The 24,520-nt window shown below is 43.2% G+C and overlaps 1 protein-coding gene and 1 non-coding gene across 5 annotated transcripts in view; both read right to left on the bottom strand.

The window, feature by feature from the left end:
• Positions 1 to 24,520, bottom strand: part of RNF213 (ring finger protein 213) — a 122,416-nt gene that overhangs the window by 54,456 nt on the left and 43,440 nt on the right. For all 4 annotated transcript variants that reach the window (XM_069541971.1, XM_069541970.1, XM_069541972.1 and 1 more), the window contains 14 exons: positions 22,619 to 22,841; positions 22,060 to 22,115; positions 20,793 to 20,946; positions 17,859 to 18,023; positions 11,687 to 11,776; positions 10,560 to 10,682; positions 9,564 to 9,744; positions 7,836 to 8,009; positions 7,277 to 7,426; positions 3,987 to 4,576; positions 3,578 to 3,740; positions 1,813 to 2,030; positions 821 to 961; positions 547 to 714 (listed from right to left, as the gene is read on the bottom strand). In XM_069541971.1, coding sequence (XP_069398072.1) covers positions 547 to 714; positions 821 to 961; positions 1,813 to 2,030; positions 3,578 to 3,740; positions 3,987 to 4,576; positions 7,277 to 7,426; positions 7,836 to 8,009; positions 9,564 to 9,744; positions 10,560 to 10,682; positions 11,687 to 11,776; positions 17,859 to 18,023; positions 20,793 to 20,946; positions 22,060 to 22,115; positions 22,619 to 22,841 — 2,596 coding nt within the window. The remainder of the gene's footprint in view (positions 1 to 546; positions 715 to 820; positions 962 to 1,812; positions 2,031 to 3,577; positions 3,741 to 3,986; positions 4,577 to 7,276; positions 7,427 to 7,835; positions 8,010 to 9,563; positions 9,745 to 10,559; positions 10,683 to 11,686; positions 11,777 to 17,858; positions 18,024 to 20,792; positions 20,947 to 22,059; positions 22,116 to 22,618; positions 22,842 to 24,520) is intronic.
• Positions 6,791 to 6,862, bottom strand: TRNAR-GCG (transfer RNA arginine (anticodon GCG)). Its single transcript has one exon. It is a non-coding gene; the product is annotated as a tRNA-Arg (tRNA).

A 24,520-nucleotide genomic window follows, 5' to 3' on the forward strand; every position in this document is an offset into this window, starting at 1 on the left:
CATGTAGTCTAGAATAACACAAACAGATTTACAATTCGAAGGGCTGGGGTTCATGTCCTCCATGGTTCACCATGGGATCTCAAGCATGAGCTTGATCACGGAAGGTCTTCCTTTCTTATTTCCATAGTCTCTTTCTTAGGAAGCAATATGTTGTGAAGATAAAGGATATCATTTATAAAGTATAAATAAACTTTACAGATTAAAAATTCATAATCAAAAGGAGAGACTGTTACATAAACCAATATGCCTTTACCATTGTGGTTACTGTGGATTTCGATGAACAATGTCCAACTACATCTTTCAGTATTTTGGGATGCTTGCTGATTTACGGAGTAAATGGACATCTCTTTGGGTCATGAATTTGAAATACATGCACTCTGCAACACCCACTGGCTCTACTCTCCACAGTTTTAAAAGCAGAGTGATTCGTATAAATTAAAGACAAACTCAATCTCTTGTGACTTCCTAGGCACCTCAGCAGTGAGAGTGCTCAGCCCAAACAGATGGGATTAGGACACTTGCTCCAACGTAGATATAAATCCTTACCTCGGAAAATACCTCTACGACTTCAGCATTGCTGTGTTCTTTCGTCCCAGACATCAGCATCAATTTGTTCAAAAGCTCTTTCAGCTCTTCTAAAGAGTAGTCTCGCTTCTCCTTGTGGTCTCCCTGGCCCTCGGGAAGGATTAAACGAAGAACTGTGTCTGGGGAAATCTGTGGAACAGGGCACAGTCAGAGGTCGATTTGGAGAGGCAGAAACCCCCCGACAACAGCAGCCTGTAAGAGCCTCCTGCAGCTGTGCCTGCAATGTGAGGCTCACCTTATGGCCATCCGTGGGAGCCTTGATCACATAGATGCCTCTGCTGTTGATTGCTGTCGCCAGGGACAGGGACGAGAGCTCCACAGACCCATGACTCTCTTTCACTGTCTTCAGCCACTCGAGGTTCCGGGCAGAGTCACGCTGTCAGGACAGGAGGAGAGAAAATGGGCCGAAGCTTGGGCGTGATCTTCTTCCTGCCACTCTCTCCACCTCTGCCTTCCAGGGACAGGCGCCTCCTCCCCTTCTCTGGCCCAGGGTGCCATCACCCACAGGGGAGGCGTCCCTCATCTGCTGCCCACCACTGCCACGTGCTTTGGGTCTCCCTCCTGGGTCACGCGCCGTTGCCGCAATGGCTGTTCCTGTGTTCCCACCCAGTGCCCTGGATACGTGGATGGGGAGCGACAGGCATGACCTCAGCTCTCTTGAGAAGGCGGCCTTCAGCCGGGCCCCTAACCGGGGATAATGCTGGCTGAAACAAGCATGTGAGCTCTGTGTGCTCCTGCCATTCCTCTTCCCCTCCTTCACCCCTAGTGGGGTCTCAGCCACCATTTTAGGCAAGTTATGAACTATAGGCTTGCTTGAACCCTGGTGCAGCTGATTTATGTACACGGAAATGTTTACCTTTCTGATTAAAAATGAATCTGTACCAACTGTGGCAAGTATGGAAAAATACTAAAATGTATAGCATATTAACTAACAATTACCTCCCTTCAGAGAAAACCACTGGTAACATTTTAGCACATTTCCTTTCAATGTTTTTTCCCATATATTTCCACCAGAGAGATCACTCTTATTTACATGCAGTTTTATATCCAGTTTTCTAACAATAGGACAGAGAAAGCACTTCCATTTGGGAAGAAAAACTGTTTTTAAACATCCTTTTAAAAGGCTGCATTAAAAACCTGCCATGTGAGTGTGCAGTCACACCGCTAGTGTTTCTAAGTGATGCTTCACTAAACTTAACCTGCTCTGGAGCCAGAAATAAGACTCACCAGTTTCGTGGGCAGGTTGTGGTCATTATCCAGAGCCTTCCACAGCTCTTTCAGGTGCTGCATGAACTCATCAAAACCCGCACTTGTATCCAGCTCATAGAGCAGGGGCGCGTAACCCTGCACAGCATCGTGGAAGCAAGCCACCCGGTCCACATCAATGTCATTCTCCCCCGCAGAGATGGAGGCCAGGTCCACGAACACCTTCAGTTCGGTGGTGCCTGGGGCAGGAGGGGTAGATGAATGCAGGGCTACCCTGTGATGACAGGAGCCCCATATCTGGAACAGTGCTCCTTACTGGTGCTATTCCTGGATAGTGGATTTTTAGGGTTTTCCCACTCTTTGCTTCAATAAGAACCTGGGGCACTTTTTCTTTTGCCATTTATGTTGTTTAGTGGCTAAGTCATATCCAACTCTTTTGCAATCCCATGGACTAGCCTGCCAGGCTCCTCTGTCCATGGGATTTCCCATGCAAGAATACTGGAGTGTGTCACCATTTCTTTCTCCAAGGGATCTTCCCGACCCAGGGATCGAACCTGATTCTCCTGCTTGGCAGGCAGATTCTTTACCACTGAGCCACCAAGGAAGCCAAGTCATTTATGTTGATACTACTGAACAAGACCTGACCTTACTGAACAACACCAATGTCTGGGCATTGCATAGGTTTTTTGTGTGTGTGTCTTATTTCATGTAATCCATGTAATATTGCCATTTCATTATTAAAAGTAAGCTTAGCTGGTAAATAACATGTTGACAGTCATCTACAATCAACGGCTGCTTACTAATCAAATGAAGCAGTGAAGCTGGGATGAGATGAGCACGCAGCTCATCCCCTGTCCCTGGACAGCAGGGCCATCCACCTTCCTTCTTTCCTGCCTCCTTCTTCCCTCCATACATTAATTCTGCCAAAATCACCCAAGCTACAGAGTTAAAAAGACTGCCAAGCCTGTGCAAAGGAAAAAGCTAAAGGGACATAATTTTTAAAAAATTATCGCCTGCTGTTCACAGCATGCATCCAGAGTGAGAAGGAAAATAAAGTAGCCAAGGAAGTGGCTTTTACACCAGCAAATGAGTGATACTATCTTGATATAAATTCTACCTACAAACCTAGGCACACCTTGCACATTTACCTAATGAATACAGATGAAAACTTGCTAAGAGACTAGATTTTCATTATTCCAATCACTAAAATAAAAGGAGAATTATGGGAGGTGATGGAGGGCTAATTATAGTTACAATGGCAATCATATTATAAGCTATAAATGTATTAAAGCAATGTGTCATGTACCCTAAGTCTACACAATGTTATAAGGAAAATAGTAAAGTGAAAGTCGCTCAGTCGTGTCTGACTCTTTGCCACCCCATGGACTATACAGTCCATGGAATTCTCCAGGCCAGCATACTGGAGTGGGTAGTCTGTCCCTTCTCCAGGGATCAAAGCCTGGTCTCCCACATTGCAGGTGGATTTCTTACCAGCTGAGCCACAAGGGAAGCCCAAGAATACTGGAGTGGGTGGCCTGACACTTCTCCAGCAGATATTCCTAACCCAGGAATTGAACCAGGGTCTCCTGTAATTACAGGCAGATTCTTTACCAATTGAGTTATGAGGGAAGCCCTTATATGTAAAACACATTTCAATTTAAAAAGTTTGAATGTAAAAAATGCAGAACATGATCAAGGGAGTGACTTCCCAGAAGTTCAGGAAGACTACCCTGTGAACCATCTAAATAATCTCCAGCCTTCTGGCCACCACAGTGACAGACTGTACCTCGGAGAGCCTCCTGGACCCAACTAGTGAACTCCTTTCTCTGGGACAGCTCCTTCAGACACTGACACCGAGTCTCATCAATATCCTGCAGAAGCTTTTTGGCACGGATAATTTGCTGGTTGATATGGTCCAGTTTTTTGTGGCGAAAGTTGTCCAAGACAGTCTAAGAAAGTCATCAAAGAAAGCTGTCAAAGACAGTCTGCAAGACAAGGCAGTATGTGGGCTGAAACTGGCTCATGGAAACAAAGGTAAAAACAAAGCCCTTGGCATATTCAGGCATTGAATAAAATACAAATAACCCTGAAGGAAGCTGTGAAATCATCTTGCCCAGTTTTTCAAAGCCAGAGATCTGGGATCTCCCCACAAATGCCCCACCCCCAACCCCAGGAGTCCCCAGTAAATAACTTACAAAGCTTAGTAAGGTGTGGAGAACACTGAAGTCACCAGTCAGGCCCAAATTCTCTTTGACCTCCAAGATGACCTTGGCTGAGTCGACAGCCTGATGCAGGTGATGGTATTCCTTGATCTGCTGGACTCGCCCCTTGATCCAATCCTTCTGGTCTCTGGGATACAGAGCACACATGGTCTGGAGGTCTTCAGTTAGGTCGCTGTATTTATTCACAAAGTCCTTGAAGATGTCATCGATTTCCCCAAATGTGACCTCCCCTGACTTCAGATCCTGATACAGTTTTGTAAACCTTTTGAAACAAGGACAATATAAATATTCATACACCTTTTCAGGCTGAAATATCTCCCTTTCCAAGTTCTCTTCTGGCTCACTCAGCTCCTGTGCGGCTTCTGCCCAGAAGATCTGGAAGATGTGACTGTCCTTTAGCAAATATGCGTTTTTGGCCATTTCTTGGACTTCAGGGCTCAGGTTATAATGTGTTGTCCACGTCGAGTCAAGGGAGGTGGCTGACAAAGTCACTGTCACAACTTGGTTTAACTTTTTCCCACTGAGGTCTTCTGAATGTCTTTCAGCAATCTCTCCAAAATCCACTTTTAAAACCATAAGAGAATGTCAAGTCAAACTCTATTCACAATATCATTTTATTTTACTTTCCCAGTTTTCACTCCCCTTGCTGCTCATAAGGAAATACAAGTGAACACAGTTGCTGGCATTTGTTCTCAGTGAGTGTCCTTAAATCTCCACCCTTGCCTTGCTCATCAGTTTTCTTGACAAAGAAGGCTTTGCAACTTCTGGGTGAAGATGACCATTTGAAATCTGCATGTTTCCACTCCCTCCCCAAATCCTGCTGCAATGATAGAAGTGAGATTGTTTTTCAAAAGCCATAAAGCAACAGTGCTGGGAAGTATAGAAAAGGAGATCACAGCAACAAAACTTTGGAACTTGAAAAGCAGATGTGCTGAGGGTAAACAATGTTTCAAGGCTGAGAACTTGGAGTCTTAGCCCATAGTGGGGAAACCTGAGATTCTGCCAGGTGTCTGTCATCACAGAATTTCCCACATGCACACACCCTGGCTGCACAGATGCTGGAATTTGGGAGGTGGTAATGAAATAAGGAGGACTGGGCTGAAAGTCTGCATAACGAGTCATCAAACAGGCTCATTTTCATCCCAACCCATTCCATCAGCAGGCTGATGGCACCTCTTCCACCCTGGCATGCACCAGGTAGTTTATATTCTAGAGAGGCTCTAGAGGGCTCACAGAGGGCTCTCTGGATTGGGGGGTTTCAGGTACACGGCGGAATAAAGGCATTTCCAGACACCTACCCTTCGTCAGGAAGCTAAGGGTTGGTATGTGCCACTAAATTTCAGAAGCTAGAAAGGAGAAGAAAGGACACAGGGAGTAGAAGGAAGGACTGAGGCTAGATACGCATCTTGGATGCTGAGAACCCTCCAGCCCTCATTTCTGTCTTGACTCCTAGAGACTTGGCAGGCAGCCCTATACCTTCCAGGCAAGAGACTGGTGATCTGAGCAGCCCAAGAGAGAGGAGCTAAAGATACAGGCTATTTCAAAGCCTAGGCATCCCATCCTCAGAATCCCCCACCAGGGCGTTAGTCCCCCCTCTTAATATAAACAGATAAAAAAGAATTCTAGACAGAGAAGCAAAGCCTTAAACATGAAAAATAGACATGAAAACATACCAAGAGATAAAAGCAACTTGGAGGAAAGAGGAAACTATTTAAGAAAAAGAAAATCTCTAAATCAAAAATATGAAAAATCTCAGAAAGATATGATACTATAACCATGAACCACAACAGGATAGTATGGAAAAAGGATCACTCAAAGCAAAGAGTTCTTGTAGACTAAATAAAAGTAAGAAGAAAAAGTAAAAAAATTAATGGGAAGCTTAGAAAGAAAACTTAAGAAATTGCTCAGAAAACAGAATAAAACAAGACATGGAAAATAGGAGAGAAAATGTATGGCAGTTAGATGACTATTCCAGGAGGTCCAATATCCAACTGCAGATTCCAACAAGAGAAAAAGTAATCACTTAACTAACAAAGGAAGCTTCCCCAGAACTCAAGGACTTGGATTTCTAGATTACAAAGACCCACTTAAGTATGGCCAGTACAGCAGATGGGAAAGAGACCCACTCCAAGGAACAGCACTATGCCATTTCAGAATAAGGAGGACAAAAAAAAATCTCAAGAGCTTCCAGGGAGAAAATATGTCATCCACAAAGGAGTAGAATCCCAACCTGCTCTAAACAATGACCCTGCAGAGACAATGGAGCCACAAACCCCAAATCCTGAAGGAAAGATCTGCACCAAACCACAGATCTCCTGGGAGGGCAGACGTTTTCAGACAGGCAAGAACTCTTGGGCCCCTTACTCAGGAGAAACAGAGTGTGTATTTCACTAAAACACAGGAGTGAGAGCAGGGAGCCATAACACCCAGGATACAGATCCAGCTGAGAAGAGAGGCAAGATACCCCTAGGATTGCGTATCTCTGGTTTGGCGAGATTCTATCTGAAAAAGCAAATGGATCTCCTTTGGAGGAAATTCAAACAGTTGGTAAAGAGTCTGGCATTGAGTTAAACAAAATAAATACACTGAAAGCAAAGCACAAGATGAGACTTTTAAATCTAGAGAAGACAGTTTGCATAAGAAGGTGAAGGTGAAGTCGCTCAGTCGTGTCCGACTCTTTGCAACCCTGTGGACTGTAACATACTAGGCTTCTCTGTCCATGGGATTCTCCGGGCAAGAATACTGGAGTGTATTGCCATTTCCTTCTCCAGGGGATCTTCCCAACCCAGGGATCGAACCCGGGTCTCCCGCATCGCAGGCAGATGCTTTAACCTCTGAGCCACCAGGGAAGCCCTTGCATAAGAAGTGGGAGAGAATCATGGCTCGGGTGTAAAGAGTGCATTTACATAGTCGTGGCATTTAAACCCTGAGGGCTGATGAAATTAGGATAAAATTGGAGGGAAGTGAGATTGGAAAGGCTATGTGTACAAGACAGAAATTGGAAAAACAAGGAAATCTAAACCCTAATTTTCCATACATGACAATGTTTAAACCTGAAAAATCAAGAAACAAGCTATTTAGAGCTATGTCAGTTAATTACCAAAAAAGTTTTAACTTTATTAAAAATTAACACATTAGAAAAAGCCTCCCCACTCCAAGATAAAGGGCCGCTACTCTGATATGTTTTTACTCATATTCTCCTTTGACGCTTCTCCCCTGAGAACCTTTCGATTCTGTTTATTTTAATGCTTTAAGAATATCACCTTTTATCACGTCTTTTACCCTCTCACACAACTTCAGGAGAGAGTCAACATTTGTCTTCTCTTTCTTTAGCGTGAATAGTTCATTCTTCCTCTGACTCAGCACGTTCCTCAGATGGTGGTTTTTATCTTGGGCTAAAGAACTTTCACTCTCTGGAACAAAAAGAAAGAAAGAAAGGAAAGGAAGTCAGTAGAACAAACAAATACCCATTTTGTGGCAAGCCATTTCTTGAACCTCCGGTGAGTATGGGCACACGCTAGGCTGTGCGGGGGCGGGGGTGGGGTGGGGCCGGAGGTTGTAGGCGTGGCTACTCCAAGATGTCCCGAGTCAGTCAGTAGGAATAAAAACAACCAGTTCTCTAACGTGGTCAGTATTTTATCACTTCCCCTAATTTTCCTGAGGATGAGAAGCCCTAATCCTCCCCTGACAACTTCCTGGAGACAGAAGCCATCAGAAAGATGACAAAGATCACCTCTCCTTAAGACACACAGGCAAAGAGAGACGCTTCTGAGCTCCTAACTCCTCAGCAGCCTGAAGTCCACCTCTCAACGTGATACTTACTTAACTGCCAGATGTAGAGGAACTGATCCATGTGTTCTAGGATCAGCTCCAGGTGCCCAACTACAATTGTTCCACTGATGAGGTCATTTGTAACTTCTGTGAACACAGAGTCCGCAGTGGCCATCAACTTCTTGCCTTCCTTGGTAATATTTGCTAATATTTTCTCATTCGTTCCTGACCAAGTTAAGAAGAGAGTTAAAACAGTAGGCATCCCACTTCCTTCCCACATTAATGCATTTCCGGGAAACCTCCTATTGCTCTGCCCCAACTTTCATATAATAAAGCAAAGTCATTCTGTATTCCCAGGTATATTTCTCACATTCTTTAGAGGGCAGGATTTTCAAACATACTTAGTTTAACCACCAGAAATTTCCTTTCCCAGTAATATTAGGATCATACATTTGGGTCATGTCATTAAAAGCAAATATAGAAGCTTTATTCACAATTGCAAAATCTTGGAAGTACCCAAGATGTTCTTCACTAGGTGACTGGACAAACTGTAGTCCACCCACACAACTGAATATTATTCAGTGGTTTAAGAAGTGAGCTACTAAAAGGAACCTTTGATGCATATTGTTAAGCAAAAGGAGCCAGTCTGAAAAGGCAACAGAGAGTATGATTCCAACCAAGTCCCTTTCTGGAAAAAGGCACAACTGTATAGGAGAGGAGAGGGAAGGGATGAACTGCTGGAAAAAAGGAAGTTTGAGGGCAGTGAAGCTCTTCTGAAAGATATGGTAATAGTGGATGCACAACATTAAACATTTGTCAAAATCCACAGAAAGTACAGGAGCAAACCCTAATGTAAACACTGGACTTTACTTATTCATAACATCAAAATTGGCTCATCAGTTATAACAACGGTACTGAAGCAAGATGTTAATAACAGAGGAAATTGTGTGTGTTGAGTGGGTAGATACCGGAATACTCTGTACTTTCTGCTTAATTTTTCTGTCAGCTTAAAACTGCTCTAAAATATGAGGTCTGTTAATTTAAAAGACACAAATGGAATATTTTCAAGTGAGTAGCTTTTAATAGACAACAACAAAATAAGAAGAGCCAAGTCAATCTTCTTATTTGATAACTACAACAACTCTGGCATGAGAGGAACTTGGGTTGTTGTTTTTTTTTTAAGACTGTCTCAGTAATTAGATGAAATTGACACTCAAAATAATCTGTGGTGCTTTTCCATTAGATCTGAACCTATGACTCACACATAAACCTGAATATAACATTTTTAGGGCAATACACGTTTCCCCTCTTTGGTCACAAACTCTGGGGTCATGGAGGGCAGGGGTGGAAGAATCAGGCAGTACTTAGTTTTTGCTACGGTCACCAGTACTGGCCTGGACATTTACATGGATCTCAGAATAAGAAAGACAGGGCTTTAGATACAGACACACTGGGTTTGGATTTCAGTTCTTAACACTTATTATCGGTGAGACCTTAGGTAAGTCACATTACACTCTCCACCTCAGCTCTTGGTCTGAGGTTACTACGTCAGCCCAGTAGCTGGAGTATAACAGTTTATTCCATCAATGGTGGCTTTCAGTGTTAGTTCTCAATTATAATACAAGATACTCTGAGCTTTCCTGGGTCTGTTCATCCAAGCCGCTTCTTTTGGCAAACATCAAAGCAATCTAACTGACTAACAGGTCAAATACTCTGCCTCCACTCTTGAGTCAGGAGGTGCCGCTGGACAGATGTTCCCAGCACCCTGCATGAACATACCATATAACTTGAAGAGGTGCTTGATGTCTGGCCATGTGAGCAGGTGCTTCAAAACCCCACCCAAGTCCTCTACAAACTCCCCTCTACTTATTGGCCAGGACTTGGTGATCACAGCAGACACAAGCTTGCCACATTTTTGCAAGTCATTGTAAGAGATTTGCCCAAGGATACTGGTTTGAGGCTATAAAAACATGAATAAAGAGAGGGATATTTAGAAGGTTATATGGTTGATTTACTTTTAAATAAAGAAGCAAATTACCTACCCAACAGCATTTCAGAAGTCTCTCATAACTAGTTTTACAATGCCTCAAAAAGCCAAAAGAGTAAATAAAATACTTAACTTTTCAGACGGCATTTCCATTTTCCTGTCCACTGTCTCCTTAAGACTGAACACTGGGGATGTGGAAATAAGTAGCCACAGACAGATACTGACACAACCCACAAATTACCCCCCTTTTCTCTCACTCAGTGCCATTTTTCTTGGAAATTTCACATTATTAAAAACATACATAATACAAGTAACCATTAATATTGGTACTTTGGTATTATTAACTGTAATTATTTTAAAGTTGCCTACAAACAACACACACATTTTAATTCTCTTCCTAAGTGAATTGATAAAATCTTTTCAACTCTAAACATTTTTCTTCCATAATGCTTTGTTAACCTTTGGGGTCTTTCACTGCATGCTAAGCAAGCGATAAAACCAAGGGTAAGTGAGTGGCAATGATAATAATGAGGCATTTAGGAAAAGCCTGCAAGATTGCTGGAGGTTACATGTGAGCTGCTATGATGCAAAACAACAGCAGGAAGCTGAGCAGCATTTCACAGAATGGGTAGAGAGTACTGGATTTCAGGGTGGGGAGGGCTTGCCCAGAGCCCATTCTTTGCTTGGGTGCAGAGTCTCAATCCAGCAGTGCTTAATAGCCTTTGGCTGGTGAGGTCAGAAAGCAAGTATGCATCCAAATGCGGTTCCGAGTGGGAAAGGTTGTTCACCTGGCAGACCGAGCCCACGGCTTCAATGGCACACTTCTCAAAGCATTTCGCCACACTGTCTTCTGCACTTGTGGCATCCCAGTTAAAGTTGCAGAAGGCAGAAATCTGGGAGAGAGGCTTCTCCTGCAAGACGGGAAGACGAAGGTTAGGGGTGCGACACTCTCAGACCCTGTGCAATGAAAACACCCTAGTAATTCCCACTTTCCTAGTGTTGTATCAGCTCCCCATTACTGTGGCCTTCTTCCCATCCCATCAGAAGCATGTCCTCCCTGCTTCTAACCATTAGACCAAAAAGGCCAAAATACCTACTTAGCAGAAAAAGCATCCGGCACAGCAGCTTGCAAAAATCAAGTGAAACTGAAAGTGAGAGTCGCTCAGTTGTGTCTGACTCTTTGCGACCCCATGGACTATACAGCCCATGGAATTCTCTAGGCAGGAATACTGCAGTGAGTAGCCTTTCCCAAGGGATCTTCCCAGTCCAGAGATCAAACCCAGGTCTCCTGCATTGGAGGCAGATTCTTTACCAGCTGAGCCACAAGGGAAGCCCAAGAATACTGCAGTGGGTAGCCTATCCCTTCTCCAGTGGATCTTCAGGACCCAGGAATCAAACCGGGGTCTCCTGTATTGCAGGCGGATTCTTTACCAACTGAGCTATCACGGAAGCCCGCAAAACACAGGTAAACTTTTTAAAAAGATTTCTTCCTTGCTTCTCTTTTCCTAAAAAGACCCATTTAACAATTACATATAAGATTCTCATGTGTTTTTAAAAAGCTGAATCTTCTAGGGTCACAGGCCTCAGTTAAAAATGGAGAGCACTCTTGTGTTTTCCCCCAGTTGTCACTGGGTTTAACAAGGCTCCTGTTACCAACAGGCCACTTAGAGCAAAAAGCACATAGGCTTAGTTAGTGCCTATTAGAACTTCACACAAGCCAAGGATTCCCCTGGTGGCCAAAAACTGTGCCCTTATTCTTCTCTGGGATACCATCTGTGGTCAAACTATTAAGGCTGAATCAGAAACAGAGTCACCTGAACCCCATGCCCTGTCCATTCAAATGTAGTCATCATATGTACTGGCCAGTCCATGTGGTCTGGTTCCAAAAAGAACATCATCCCCTGCCTTTCAGTACCTGTTTGAGCCTCCCTGCCATGTCCCCCAGCAAGGATTCCTTCCAGTCATACTCCATGGGGAAGTTTATTTCCACCAGTCGCCTCCAGACCTGCAAAATCCACAAGTGAGTGACAGCCAGTAAGACAGCTAGATGCCACCGTGGAATTCTATGAAAGAAGACAATTATGGTGAGACAAAGAGCACAGTGCTTTGAGGACACATGGGTTCAGACTCATTTTTGTCCAGTTCTCTGCTGTATCACTGGTAAGTCAGGGCAACCCACTTTAGCCTTATAAAACAAAGGGTCCTGACTGGACCAGGTCACCACTAAGGTCCACTACTGCTCCTCATCCAGAAAGGATTTCCCTCCATTGTTTTCATTTCAAAAAATTTCAAACTTAAGAGAAAGTTGCAATAACAGCATAGGGACACTCATACCTTCAGCTAGACTCCCCAACATTTAAAGTGGTTGCTCTATCTCTTTCTCTTTTGTGTTCCCTTTAGTCTATCTAGAAACAGGCATTGTCTCTGCTGAACCAGAGTTGCAGATGCCATGCCCCTTGGCCCCTAAGTCCTGCACAGGCATTCCCAACCCCATGGCCCTCCTGCTACACACAGTAGTAGAGGTGTCACTCTGAGGCCCGTTCACTCAGGGTGACATCTTCCTCATCTTTCTCCCTGCCGACATTGTGCCGTTGTTCACTAGTCAACTGACTGGGTCCAGGGTCCAACTGAGGGACACATGGCATTATCATGTCTCCTTTCTAGAGGAGTTCTCCTTTTCTTTCTTCCTTTATGACAGCGAAAACATTTTTTTGCTTTCCCATTATGGTTTATGACAGGATACTGAAGATAGTTCCTTGTGCTATATAGTAGGATCTTGTTTATCTGTTTTATACATAATAGTTTGTATCTGTTAATACCAAACTCTTTAATTTATCCTTCCCCCACCTCCTCTCCCTTTTGGTAACCAACAGGTCTATTCTCTATGCCTGTAAATTTATCTCTGTTTAATAAATAAGTTCATTTGTATTTTATTTTCAGTTCAGTTCAATCACTCAGTTGTGTCCAACTCTTTGTGACCCCATGTACCGCAGCATGCCTGTCCATCACCAACTCCCGAAGTCCACCCAAACCTACGTCCATTGAGTCAGTGATGCCATCCAACCATCTCATCCTCAGTCATCCCCTTCCTCTCCTGCTGTCAATCGTTTCCAGCATCAGGGCTTTTTCCAATGAGTCATCGCATCAGGTGGCCAAAGTATTGAAGCTTCAGCTTCAGCATTAGTGCTTTCAATGAATATTCAAGTTTGATTTCCTTTAGGATTGACTGACTTGATCTCCTTGCTGTCCAAGGGACTCTGAACAGTCTTCTCCAACACCATAGTTCAAAAGCATCAATTATTTGGCATTCAGCTTTCTTTCTGGTCCAACTGTCACATCCATACATGACTACTAGAAAAACCATAGCTTTAACTATACGGACCTTTGTCGGTAAAGTAATGTTTCTGCTTTCTAATATGCTGTCTAGGTTGGTCACAGCTTTTCTCCCAAAGAGCAAGCGTCTTTTAATTTCATGGCTGCAGTCATCATCTGCAGTGAATTTGGAGCCCAAGAAAAGAAAGTCTACACTGTTCCCATTGTTTGCCCATCTATTTGCCATGAAGTGATGGGACTGGATGCCCATGATCTTAGTCTTTGGAATGTTGAGTTTTAAGCCAGCTTTTTCATTCTCCTCTTTTACTTCATCAAGAGGCTCTTTAGTTCCTCTTCACTTTCTGCCATAAGGGTGGTGTCATCCGCATATCTGAGGTTATGGTATTTGTGTGGTATTTTAGATTCTGCATTTAAGTGATAGTATTTGGTATCTGCCTTTTTCCACCCGCCTTACTTCACTTAATATGATAATCTCTAGTATGATAATACTCTTCTGGCCATTACTCATTTTGATATTCAAATTGCCTCAGATTTGGCTAGTAAGAGCCCCCGCAGGCTAGGTTCTATTTCCTTTTTTTTCTTTTAATGTAATAATCTTGGGTTTCACCAGATGGTCAAAACCAAAATCAGATTGATTATATTCTATGCAGCAAAAGATGGAGAAGCTCTATACAGTCAGCAAAAACAAGACCAGGAGCTGACTGTGGCTCAGATCATGAACTCCTTATTACCAAATTCAAACTGAAATTGAAGAAAGCAGGGAGAACCGCTAGACCACTCAGGTATGACCTAAATTGAATCCATTATGATTATACAGTGAGTGAGAAATAGACTGAAGGGCCTAGATCTGATAGATAGACTGCCTGATGAACTATGGAATGAGGTTCAAGACATTGTACAGGAGACAGGGATCAAGACCATCCCCATGGAAAAGAAATACAAAAAAGCAAAATGGCTGTCTGGGGAGGGCTTACAAATAGCTGTGAAAAGAAGAGAGGCGAAAAACAAAGGAGAAAAGGAAAGATATAAGCATCTGAATGCAGAGTTCCAAAGAATAGCAAGAAGAGATAAGAAAGCCTTCTTCAGCGATCAATGCAAAGAAATAGAGGAAAACAACAGAATGGGAAAGACTAGAGATCTCTTCAAGAAAATTAGAGACACCAAGGGAACATTTCATGCAAAGATGGGCTTGATAAAGGACAGAAATGGTATGGACATAACAGAAGCAGAAGATATTAAGAAGAGATGGCAAGAATACATGGAAGAACTGTACAAAACAGATCTTCATGACCCAGATAATCACAATGGTGTGATAACTCATTTAGAGCCAGACATCCTGGAATGTGAAGTCAAGTGGGCCTTAGAAAGCATCACTACGAACAAAGCTAGTGGAGGTGATGGAATTCCAGTTGAGCTGTTTCAAGTCCTGAAAGATGATGCTGTGAAAGTGCTGCACTCAATATGCTAGCAAATTTGGAAAACTCAGCAGTGGCCACAGGACTGGAAAAGGTCTATTTTCATTCCAGTCCCAAAGAAAGGCAATGCCAAAGAATGCTCAAACTACTGCACAATTGCACTCATCTCACATGTTAGTAAAGTAATACTCAAAATTCTCCAAGCCAGGCTTCAGCAATACGTGAATCGTGAACTTCCTGATGTTCAAGCTGGTTTTAGAAAAGGCAGAGGAACCAGAGATCAAATTGCCAACATCCGCTGGATCATGGAAAAAGCAAGAGAGTTCCAGAAAAACATCTATTTCTGCTTTATTGACTATGCCAAAGCCTTTGACTGTGTGGATCACAATAAAGTGTGGAAAATTCTTCAAGAGATGGGAATACCAGACCACCTGACCTGCCTCTTGAGAAATCTGTATGCAGTTCAGGAAGCAGCAGTCAGAACTGGACATGGAACAACAGGCTGGTTCCAAATAGGAAAAGGAGTACGTCAAGGCTGAATATTGTCACCCTGCTTATTTAACTTATATGCAGAATACATCATGAGAAACGCTGGACTGGAAGAAACACAAGCTGGAATCAAGACCAAATATCAATAACCTCAGATATAGAGATGACGCCACCCTTATGGCATAAAGTGAAGAGGAACTAAAAAGCCTCTTGATGAAAGTAAAAGAGGAGAGTGGAAAAGTTGGCTTAAAGCTCAACATTCAGAAAACGAAGATCATGGCATCCAGTCCCATCACTTCATGGGAAATAGACAGGGAAACCGTGGAAACAGTGTCAGACTTTATTTTGGGGGGCTCCAAAATCACTGCAGATGGTGATTGCAGCCATGAAATTAAAAGACACTTACTCCTTGGAAGAAAAGTTATGACCAACCTAAATAGTATATTCAAAAGCAGAGACATTACTTTGCCGACTAAGGTCTGTCTAGTCAAGGCTATGGTTTTTCCTGTGGTCATGTATGGATGTAAGAGTTGGACTGTGAAGAAGGCTGAGCGCCAAAGAATTGATGCTTTTGAACTGTGGTGTTGGAAAAGACTCTTGAGAGTCCCTTGGACTGTAAGGAGATCCAACCAGTCCATTCTGAAGGAGATCAGCCCTGGGATTTCTTTGGAAGGAATGATGCTAAAGCTGAAACTCCAATACTTTGGCCACCTCATGCAAAGAGTTGACTCATTGGAAAAGACTCTGATGCTGGGAGGGATTGGGGGCAGGAGAAGAAGGGGACGACAGAGAATGAGATGGTTGGATGGCATCACTGACTCGATGGACGGGAGTCTGAGTGAACTCTGGGAGTTGATGATGGACAGGGAGGCCTGGCATGCTGAGATTCATGGGGTTGCAAAGAGTCAGACACGGCTGAGCGACTGAACTGAACTGAACTGAATAATCTTAGATGAATAGAAATATTGCAAAGATAGTACAGAGAGTCCCAATTAACCCGAGTGCTAACACTTTACAAAGCCATAGTACAGTTGTGAAAACCAAGAAATTAGCATTGATAGATTATCATCCAGAGAAGGCAATGGCAACCCACTCCAGTACTCTTGCCTGGAAAATCCCATGGATGGAGGAGCCTCGTAGGCTGCAGTCCATGGGGTCTTGAAGAGTCGGACATGACTGAGCGACTTCACTTTCACTTTTCACTTTCATGCATTGGAGAAGGAAATGACAACCCACTCCCGTGTTCTTGCCTGGAGAATCCCAGGGACGGGGGAGCCTGGTGGGCTGCTGTCTATGAGGTTGCACAGAGTCGGACACGACTGAAGTGACTTAGCAGCAGCAGCAGCAGATTATCATCACCAAAGCCACTAACTTTATTTGGATTTCACCACTTTTTCCCACAATCATTCTTTTGCCCTCCAGGGTATAACCTAGGATATCACCTGGGTCCTGTCTGCTTGTGAAATGTCACCATTTGATTTCAAGTACTTTTACTTTATGGTAATACAAGGTGTTTCAGGCTGGCCTTGTACTTCTTCAGCCCCACCTTTAGAATCTGCTGTTCTTTGCAGAAGCACAGGGGTTTTTCTGTTTTGTTTTTTAGAGGGAATGGCATTTAGAAGCCATGGCTGGGTGTGCTCACAGACCTGGGTGTCACCATCTCTAGGCCCTTTCAGTGGATGGAGCTAGGAAATGTTGCTTTTTACATCATGAGTTCACACTACACTTCTAGCTCTTTTCAAACCATAGGCCTCCTTTCCCCTCCCCTGCTCCACATGTTCCCTCCTCCAATGCGAAAGAGCCCAAGCTTCCAACAGCAGCAACCCTTGTGTCCATCTGCCCAGCCTTACAGTACACACAACATAGCTTCAGACTTGCTACACTCATTCCACTGCCAACCACAAAACTTCCAAATCAAGTTCAAGATTTATGTATGTTTTCTCTGTTTTAACCTTAGACTCTGTCCCTGTGAGGGTGAGTGGTCAGAGTTCTGGGCTCTGAAGTGAAGGGTTAGTCACTCAATCGTGTCCAACTCTTTACGGCCCCATGGACTGTAGCCCACCAGGCTCCTCTGTCTATGGAATTCTCCAGGCAAGAATACTGGAGTGGTTGTCATTCCCTTCTCCAGGGGATCTTCCCAACCCAGGGATCAAACCCAGGTCTCCTACATTGCAGGCAGATTCTTTACCATCTGAGCCAGAATATTGATGCTCTAGGCTCTGGGCGTTCAGATCAATGATCTTCTACCCTTGGTGTGGACAGGTAATATGTCTGATTAAGGCTGAGATGTAGTGAGAGTTATCTGGTTTTGTTCATACACAGTTTCAGTGATGTGATTTTATGATGATCTCATTAAAGTACCGCTGGAAGACAACAGCCTAAGTCAGAAGGCCACTTGTTCGGTTTGTTCGCGGCACTTTCTAGAACTTTTTCCTGGAGCCAATAGTCTTTAGGCCCTTCCTCCCCCTCCTCCCCAGCACAGATTCTGTCCACATCTCAGTTTCTGGAAGCCTCCCTGCCTCACAACCTTTTGGGTCTGATTTCTCATTTCCTCATGTTCAGATGCTGCTCGGCCCAGTTTGCCTTTCATGGAGGCCTTGCTCTCATCTTATTTTCTACTGTCAACATCATAACCTGACCCATAACCTCAGCACAGCATCAGACGTGAATCCGCCCTTCCCCACTGGCCACCATGTCCCAACAAGCTCTGTCTCCCCATCCCACCGCCTCACCACTGATGTGGGGACCACAGTCCACCCGCCAGGGAGCCCATGCTCTCAGTCCTGTTAGGGGAGCAGCTGTCCATTCCGCAGAGGAAACCCCTGTGTCCCCTGCACTGGACTTGCTTACCTCAATCTCCTTGCTGTAAGCAAAGGTGACAGGTGAACCAGCCCAGAACATCCTCATTTTAAAAATTTTCCGAAGCCAAGATTTTGTAGCAGCGAGGGTCCCCTGGAAGACCGTTTTTACTGAATTCTTCTTTCCAGTTTCATTTCCGGGCCCTCCTGCTGAATCCTGTCACCACAAGAGAGAGACGGAGTTGAATCAACCCCACATGGCAGACCCAAAGGATCATCCAGATACTTTTCCACCCGCCTCTGCGGCTGACGCCACCTATGGAACAGCAGAGCCTGCACATTCACAGCACTTTCATTTCCCCGGCGCTTCAGGTTCACTCTGGGGGGACAGCATGGGGGTCGAGGTAGGAGAAGCAGTGGCATGGATGCCCCCTCAAGTGACCCCAGGCAACTATAACAGAGGTGATGCCGCCTTGCCAACCAATATACCTCCTGGTCTCTGAGCGGAGAAAGGCTAACAGACAAGGGAGAAGGGTGCACCACAGGCTCAGAGCTTCCAGCAGCTCAGAAAGCCAAGCTCGTGTAAACCCTGTCCCCGAGTGACATGATAGGGCCAGGAGGAAACCCAAATCCCTACCCTGGTGCTTTCCTTGAGGTTCTCCATTCATTCCCACCCCTTGAAAAGCCCCTTTTCCCGGGGGTCAAGGGCTCTAGGGATGGGGATTCCTCTTTCTTGCTCTCCTTTCTCATCAGTAGCATCTTTACCACAAAGTGGATACAGCCATCAGCCCCACTTAGAAAGAGGACTCTCCCAGTTCTGATGTGTATTCTCCTTTGCTTCGGCTGAGTCCCACAGATTGTGTAAGTGCCAAGGCCCCCCAAACTGGATCTGCTGGTGTCACTCCCTCCTTCCAGAGATGGTTGGCCCAAGGGCTAGAGACATCATAGTGAGGAGGCTGCCCAAGGAGCTGATTGCTAAGTGGGAGACCAGTACAATCAGTAAACAGGGCAAGTAACAAGATAGGAAAGGCACATAAAGGGTGCTGAGGACTTCCCTATAGCTCAGATAGTAAAGAATCTGCCTGCAAAGCAGAAGACCCAGGTTCGATCCCTGGGTCAATAAGATCCCCTGGAGAAGGAAATGGCAACCCTTTCCAGTATTCTTGCCTGGAGAATTTCATGGACAGAGTAGCCTAGTGGGCTACAGTCCATGGGGTCGCAAAGAGTCGGACACAACTAAGCAACTAACACACAAAGGGTGCTGTATCCAGTCTTGGGTGTGTTTGTGGGGGCAGGTTCTCCCCTGAAAGATTCAGGGAGCTCTGGGCAGAGTGTGAGGGGTAGGCTGGGTTATGTGTGGGAAGGGGTACAGCTATGCTGGGAGAATAGCACACAGGATATGGGTAGTGTGGGCCAGCAACAGTTCTCAGCTGAAAATGGGACATGCTGGCCCAAACTGAAAGTCATCAAATGGGCCAGCAACTTCTCCAATGATCCAGAAACTTTAGCAGGGTGTGCATGCCATCTGCAATCTGGCCTAGCCTAGACCTAGGCTCCATCTCCAGCCAGGCAAGTGGGAGAAACACCCAGGGCACCTTATGGCCATTCCAGTTTAGTATGAACCCACTGTGCTGCAATTATGTGCTCACTGGACTGCCCCCTCCTATGCATCCCTGCTGCCAGGCACCTCTCTTCTCTATCTGGGTGTGCCCTGCAACCAGCAGATGATGGGCTGTAAGCGAACAACCCAAGCCTAAAAATCTTCCCTAGAACTTTTGCCTTTGCTCCTTGTTTTTCTCCACTTGATATCCTGTCAATCCTATCAACCCTTTATATTGGTACATAACCAAAAGCGTTCAAAACCTCTTCATATACTTTGGTTTTATTTAATTTCAGTTTTGCAGAGCTTTTCGTTTTTATGGCACAGGTAGAGAATTTGGACCAGACTGTGGTTACACTAATCTGAGATCCCAACCAACGTTCAAGATAGCTATTTCTGCAGGGACATATACTGTAACTAACAAATTTCACATTTCTTGAACACAGTTTATCGAGAAGTTGGCACCTGCCTAGGATGGTTTAAATAATATCCACTTCAGGAAAAAGCAATCATCTTACCAATGTTTATTTTTAAATGTTCCTTTGGTATTTTTTTTAAAAAGAAAAGCGAAAAGGAACAAAGATAAAATACACACTTAATTATATTACTAACATCACAGTTCTGACTTGTCAAATGGTCGGTCTAAATAGGAAATCATCTATCACCTTCCTGTGGAAGCTCAAACTCAACCGGGTGAAGACCACACAACAATGGGAATAAATGAGCTGTGGACACATGCAACATCACAGATGGATCTCAGAGATGTGCTGAACGGTGAAAGCCAGACATAAAAAAGGACAGAGTTCCAAGACAGGTAAAACTAACTTGTGATGGTAGTAATCAGAAGAGTGCTTACCACTGGGAGGTGTGGAAGGAGGGGGCACAGAACTCTGGATTGTTCCTACAGCTTGATGCGGGAGGTGGTGCTTGTGTGGAAAGGCTCTTAGGTATGCACTGAGGTGTATGGACCTTGCTACTGTACCTGAGTTTCAGTGAACAGGAAAAAGGCTCAGGAGGGAAAGATTAGGCATGAACATGAATTTGGGAGGGGAGAGTCTTGCTTGAAGTCCTGGGCACTTGCTGGGCTCTTTAATTTACCCAGTCACAGCTAATACTCTACACTTGAACTCCTGCACTGCCTCCTTCCTCCATTCTTCCCTCTAACGTAAGCCCTGGAGGGCAAGCATGCAGACCCTGGTTCACCAAAATAGCCTCATGAGCAGAACAAAACCCAGCATCAGGCATGTGCTGACACACCTGGTGGCGGAATCAGCCGCTCTGTCATCCCAGCACTCCTAGAATCAGCCTGTCTCCTTTTTGAATAGAGGATGCCTCAGGTTCCATAGCTCTGCTGGGTATGGCATTGTGTGTACATGTTCCACTTACCACTACAGGTTTAAGTATAATAATTCTGCAAACAATCTCAGCAGATAAGGCAGGCATCTCATAAAACGTGTGGGCTTTTGATATTCTGCAGGTAGTTTCGTGAAGTTTCAGGCACACAGTCAAGTAGGACTGTATCAAGGGCTCTTCAAGAATCCTAACCCACAAAGAGTTGAGAGAAATGAATGAAGTAATTTAGGAGGAATTAGAAAACAGTACCCATTATTCATGACAAGTTCCTTCCCTTTAAAACGCCTACAAGGAAGGCATGTACTTGATCCCATATAGGATAACATCCAGAACATTTCCATTAATTTTGAAATCGTGACTAAGATAAAAAGGAATAAAACTCTTCTTGGTCTGCCTCCATGGTCTGAACTGTTTTAACAAAAGCAAGTTAAACCATTTCCAAGCATATTCCTTTGTTCGAAAAAAATCTTAAGGATGGATATTACCAAAGATTCAAATACCATACAATTTTTTAAAAAAAGAATCAGTAAGCTACAGGGAGGGAAAAAAAGAAAGAAATGCTAGAAGCATATGTCCTGTGCATGAAATTTCTTTCAGTTCTGAGTGGAACTGTTTATTGGCTGATACATGACCAGAGCTGAGAGGTAGGGAGCTGATCAGAGGAGGGTTTAGAAGGTGGCAAGAGACAGGAATTACTGGGGTGATTCTGTAATACACAGAATTAGATGGAGTCCATGAAGTCCCAGGTGCTTGGTGTTAATGAAGATCTGACACTCCCACCTCCATCCTGGACACTCTAAGAATTCAGGTGAGGCGACCCTGGCAGTGCTCTGAGAATCTAAAAAATTACCTTCTCTCCCACATTTGTTCATTTTGTACACTGTGCTTCCAGGGTGTCAGAGCTCACACATATTTGCAGGAGCAAATGACTTCAGATCATTATGGAAAGCTACCTTTGTATTTATTTTCAGCTTCTCTGACTTGCAAAAAAAATCTGAAGAGTAAATGCTGATAAGATGCAGGACACAAGCATGAATATGTAATATGATGATAATCACTTAAAAATAAATGACAAAAATGCACAGGAAAAAAATTAGATGAAAATAATCTGAAATGTTAGCACCTGATTTCTATGCTTTTCCCTTTCTAAAATAGTAGGATGATTACATCAACACCTTGAAAAAAGAAGTGGAATATATATTAATTTATGGCCTTACATTAATGACAGCAAATATGGCATAAACCCAATCATAAGGGATAATCTTGTACAAGAGAGATTACCTTTTACTTTTCTACTTACTTTTCCTGATAAATATACAGAAGGTACAACAGCATATTAAAAGTATTCTTAATACTCTAGGGTGGGGAAGAAAAGAAAAAAGGGAAGATTTAATCATGATGCCACTATCTTTGCTAAAACAGACCTCCCCTCAAAAAAATCCAACATAATAAGGCATAATAATTGTCTTTATATAAACAAGCTTTAAGGGGCTCAAGTACTAATCTTATACCTGTTACAATTAAAACTTAGAATTTAAAATTAAACCATCTTCTCCCCAAAATGGGAAAGGACAACAGCAATTAGGAAGTGGACCAGCATGCAGGATAACTTCTAACCCTGACTTGCACAGTCTCACATATCCAAAGGCTGTTGTTTTATTCAATTTTGTTTACTGAAACAGAATAAACTCAAGTAAAAACCCCTTACCCTAAGAAATATTGACCCTTCCCAGTTCTCTTAAATCTAAGTGCTTTACCAGGTCAGGTTTTCAGAAAAGGAGAATCACAAACTCTGACAGATTAGTTTTTGACCTGCTTTTGTTAAGCAAGGAATCAAGAGCCGATTCTGAACAACAAACCTCGAGGTTTTCTTGAGAGATTTCCTGAAGTCCGTCTAGACGGTACCAAGTCCCTAGAAGACAGTCCAGGACACGCAGGGGACACTGACTCAGGTAATTGATGAGGTGTTCCATGTAAGGAGCCAAGTTACTCAGAGGAAGCAAACTGAACCAGGATCGGAATAGATACTTATCCACATTCAGCAAATAAATGTTTTTTTCCATTAGCTCGAGTAATTGTTTCCTTATAAGGGAAAATTGGAACAGAAAAAAAGAGCAGCAGTGAGATCAGTAAAAGAAACAAAGTTAATTAAAATTTTTAGAAGGGATTTAGAAAGTTCTGATTTAAAACATAATTGAAATGCCAACAACTCGGTCAAATAAGAAGTAAACAATAATATATCAAGAATTCAGCAACATGGATGAACTCTAAGGACAAGATGCTCAGTGAAATCAGCCACTCACAAAAGAACAAATAATTTGATTCCACTTATGTGAGGTCCCTAGAGAAGTCAGATTAATAGAGACAGAAAGCAGAGTAGTGGGGACCAGCGACTGGTGTTGGTGGGAGAATAGGCTACTGATTATCGAGAACACAGTCTCAGTTTTACAAGATGGAAGGTTCTGGAGATGAATAGAGGTATTGATCACACAACAGAGTGAATGTACTTAACACCACTGTTTTGGTGGCATACACTCAAAATGATTAAAATTTTAAATGTAAAATTTACATCATTTTTCAGTGATGTAAAATTGTAGGTTATGTATATTTTACCACAATAATAAAAAAATTCACCAAGATTAAGCATTTTCAATACATATATATGTATGGGTGAGTCCCTTCACTGTTCACCTGAAACCATCCCCACACTGTTAATCTGCTAGACCCCAATACAAAATAAAAAGTTTAAAAAAAAGAATTAAGTATTTTCCAGCTTTATTGAAATATGGCATATAACACTGTAAGTCTAGGGTTGATTTGATACACTTACATCCTGCAAAATGATTACCACAGTAACAATACTTGATACCTGCATCCATTGTGTCATATAGTTACCATTTCTTTTCTGTATGAGAATCTTTAAGATCTTATCTGTGAGCAACTTTTAAGTAAACAATATAGTATCAACTAGAATCACTGTGTGGTACATTAGCTCTCCAGAATTAATTTGTCCTCAGAATACTGAAGTTTGTACTGTTTGACAAACATCATCACTTTTCCTTATCTCCCAGCCCTGTTAATCACCATTCAACTCTCTGCTCTTGTGAGTTTCACTTTTTTTCAGATTTCACATATGTGATATTGTATCTATAGTATTTGCCTTTATCTGCCTTATCCCACTTAGCATAATGCCCTCAAGGTCTATCCATGTTTTGCAAGTGGCAGGATTCCCTTGCTTTCCTGGCTGAATAATATTTCATCATGTATACATATATATGGTGTGTAAATATATACATCATATATATGTATACACACATACACACCAGTTCTTCTTTATCCATTCATTTACTGACAGACGCTTAGGTTGTTTCCACATCTTGGCTATTGTGAATGATGCCGCAATGAACATAGGCTGCAGATATCTCTTTGAGATATTTATTTCATTTCCTTGGGAAATACACCCACAAGTAGGATTGCTGGATATGGCAAAAGCTCTTGGTTTAACTTTCGATGCCATTTTCTATTTTTGGTATAACAATTTAAGAACTAAGCATGTTGATGCATGATGCCCTGGATTCTACATGAACCCAGTTCAGGGAAGGTCTTTAAATCATTCTGTTCTATAACACTGTCTGGACACCCAAAAAGATGACAATGTGAAAGAAAATACTGTACAGCAGAGTGCCACAGAACTGACAGAAGTTACAAGAAACACGTGGATAAAGCTTCACTACATACTAAAGGCCACTTTTGCCTGAAAG

The sequence above is a fragment of the Ovis canadensis genome, chromosome 11, assembly GCF_042477335.2.
Source record: "Ovis canadensis isolate MfBH-ARS-UI-01 breed Bighorn chromosome 11, ARS-UI_OviCan_v2, whole genome shotgun sequence".
Classification (NCBI taxonomy): Eukaryota; Metazoa; Chordata; class Mammalia; order Artiodactyla; family Bovidae; genus Ovis; species Ovis canadensis.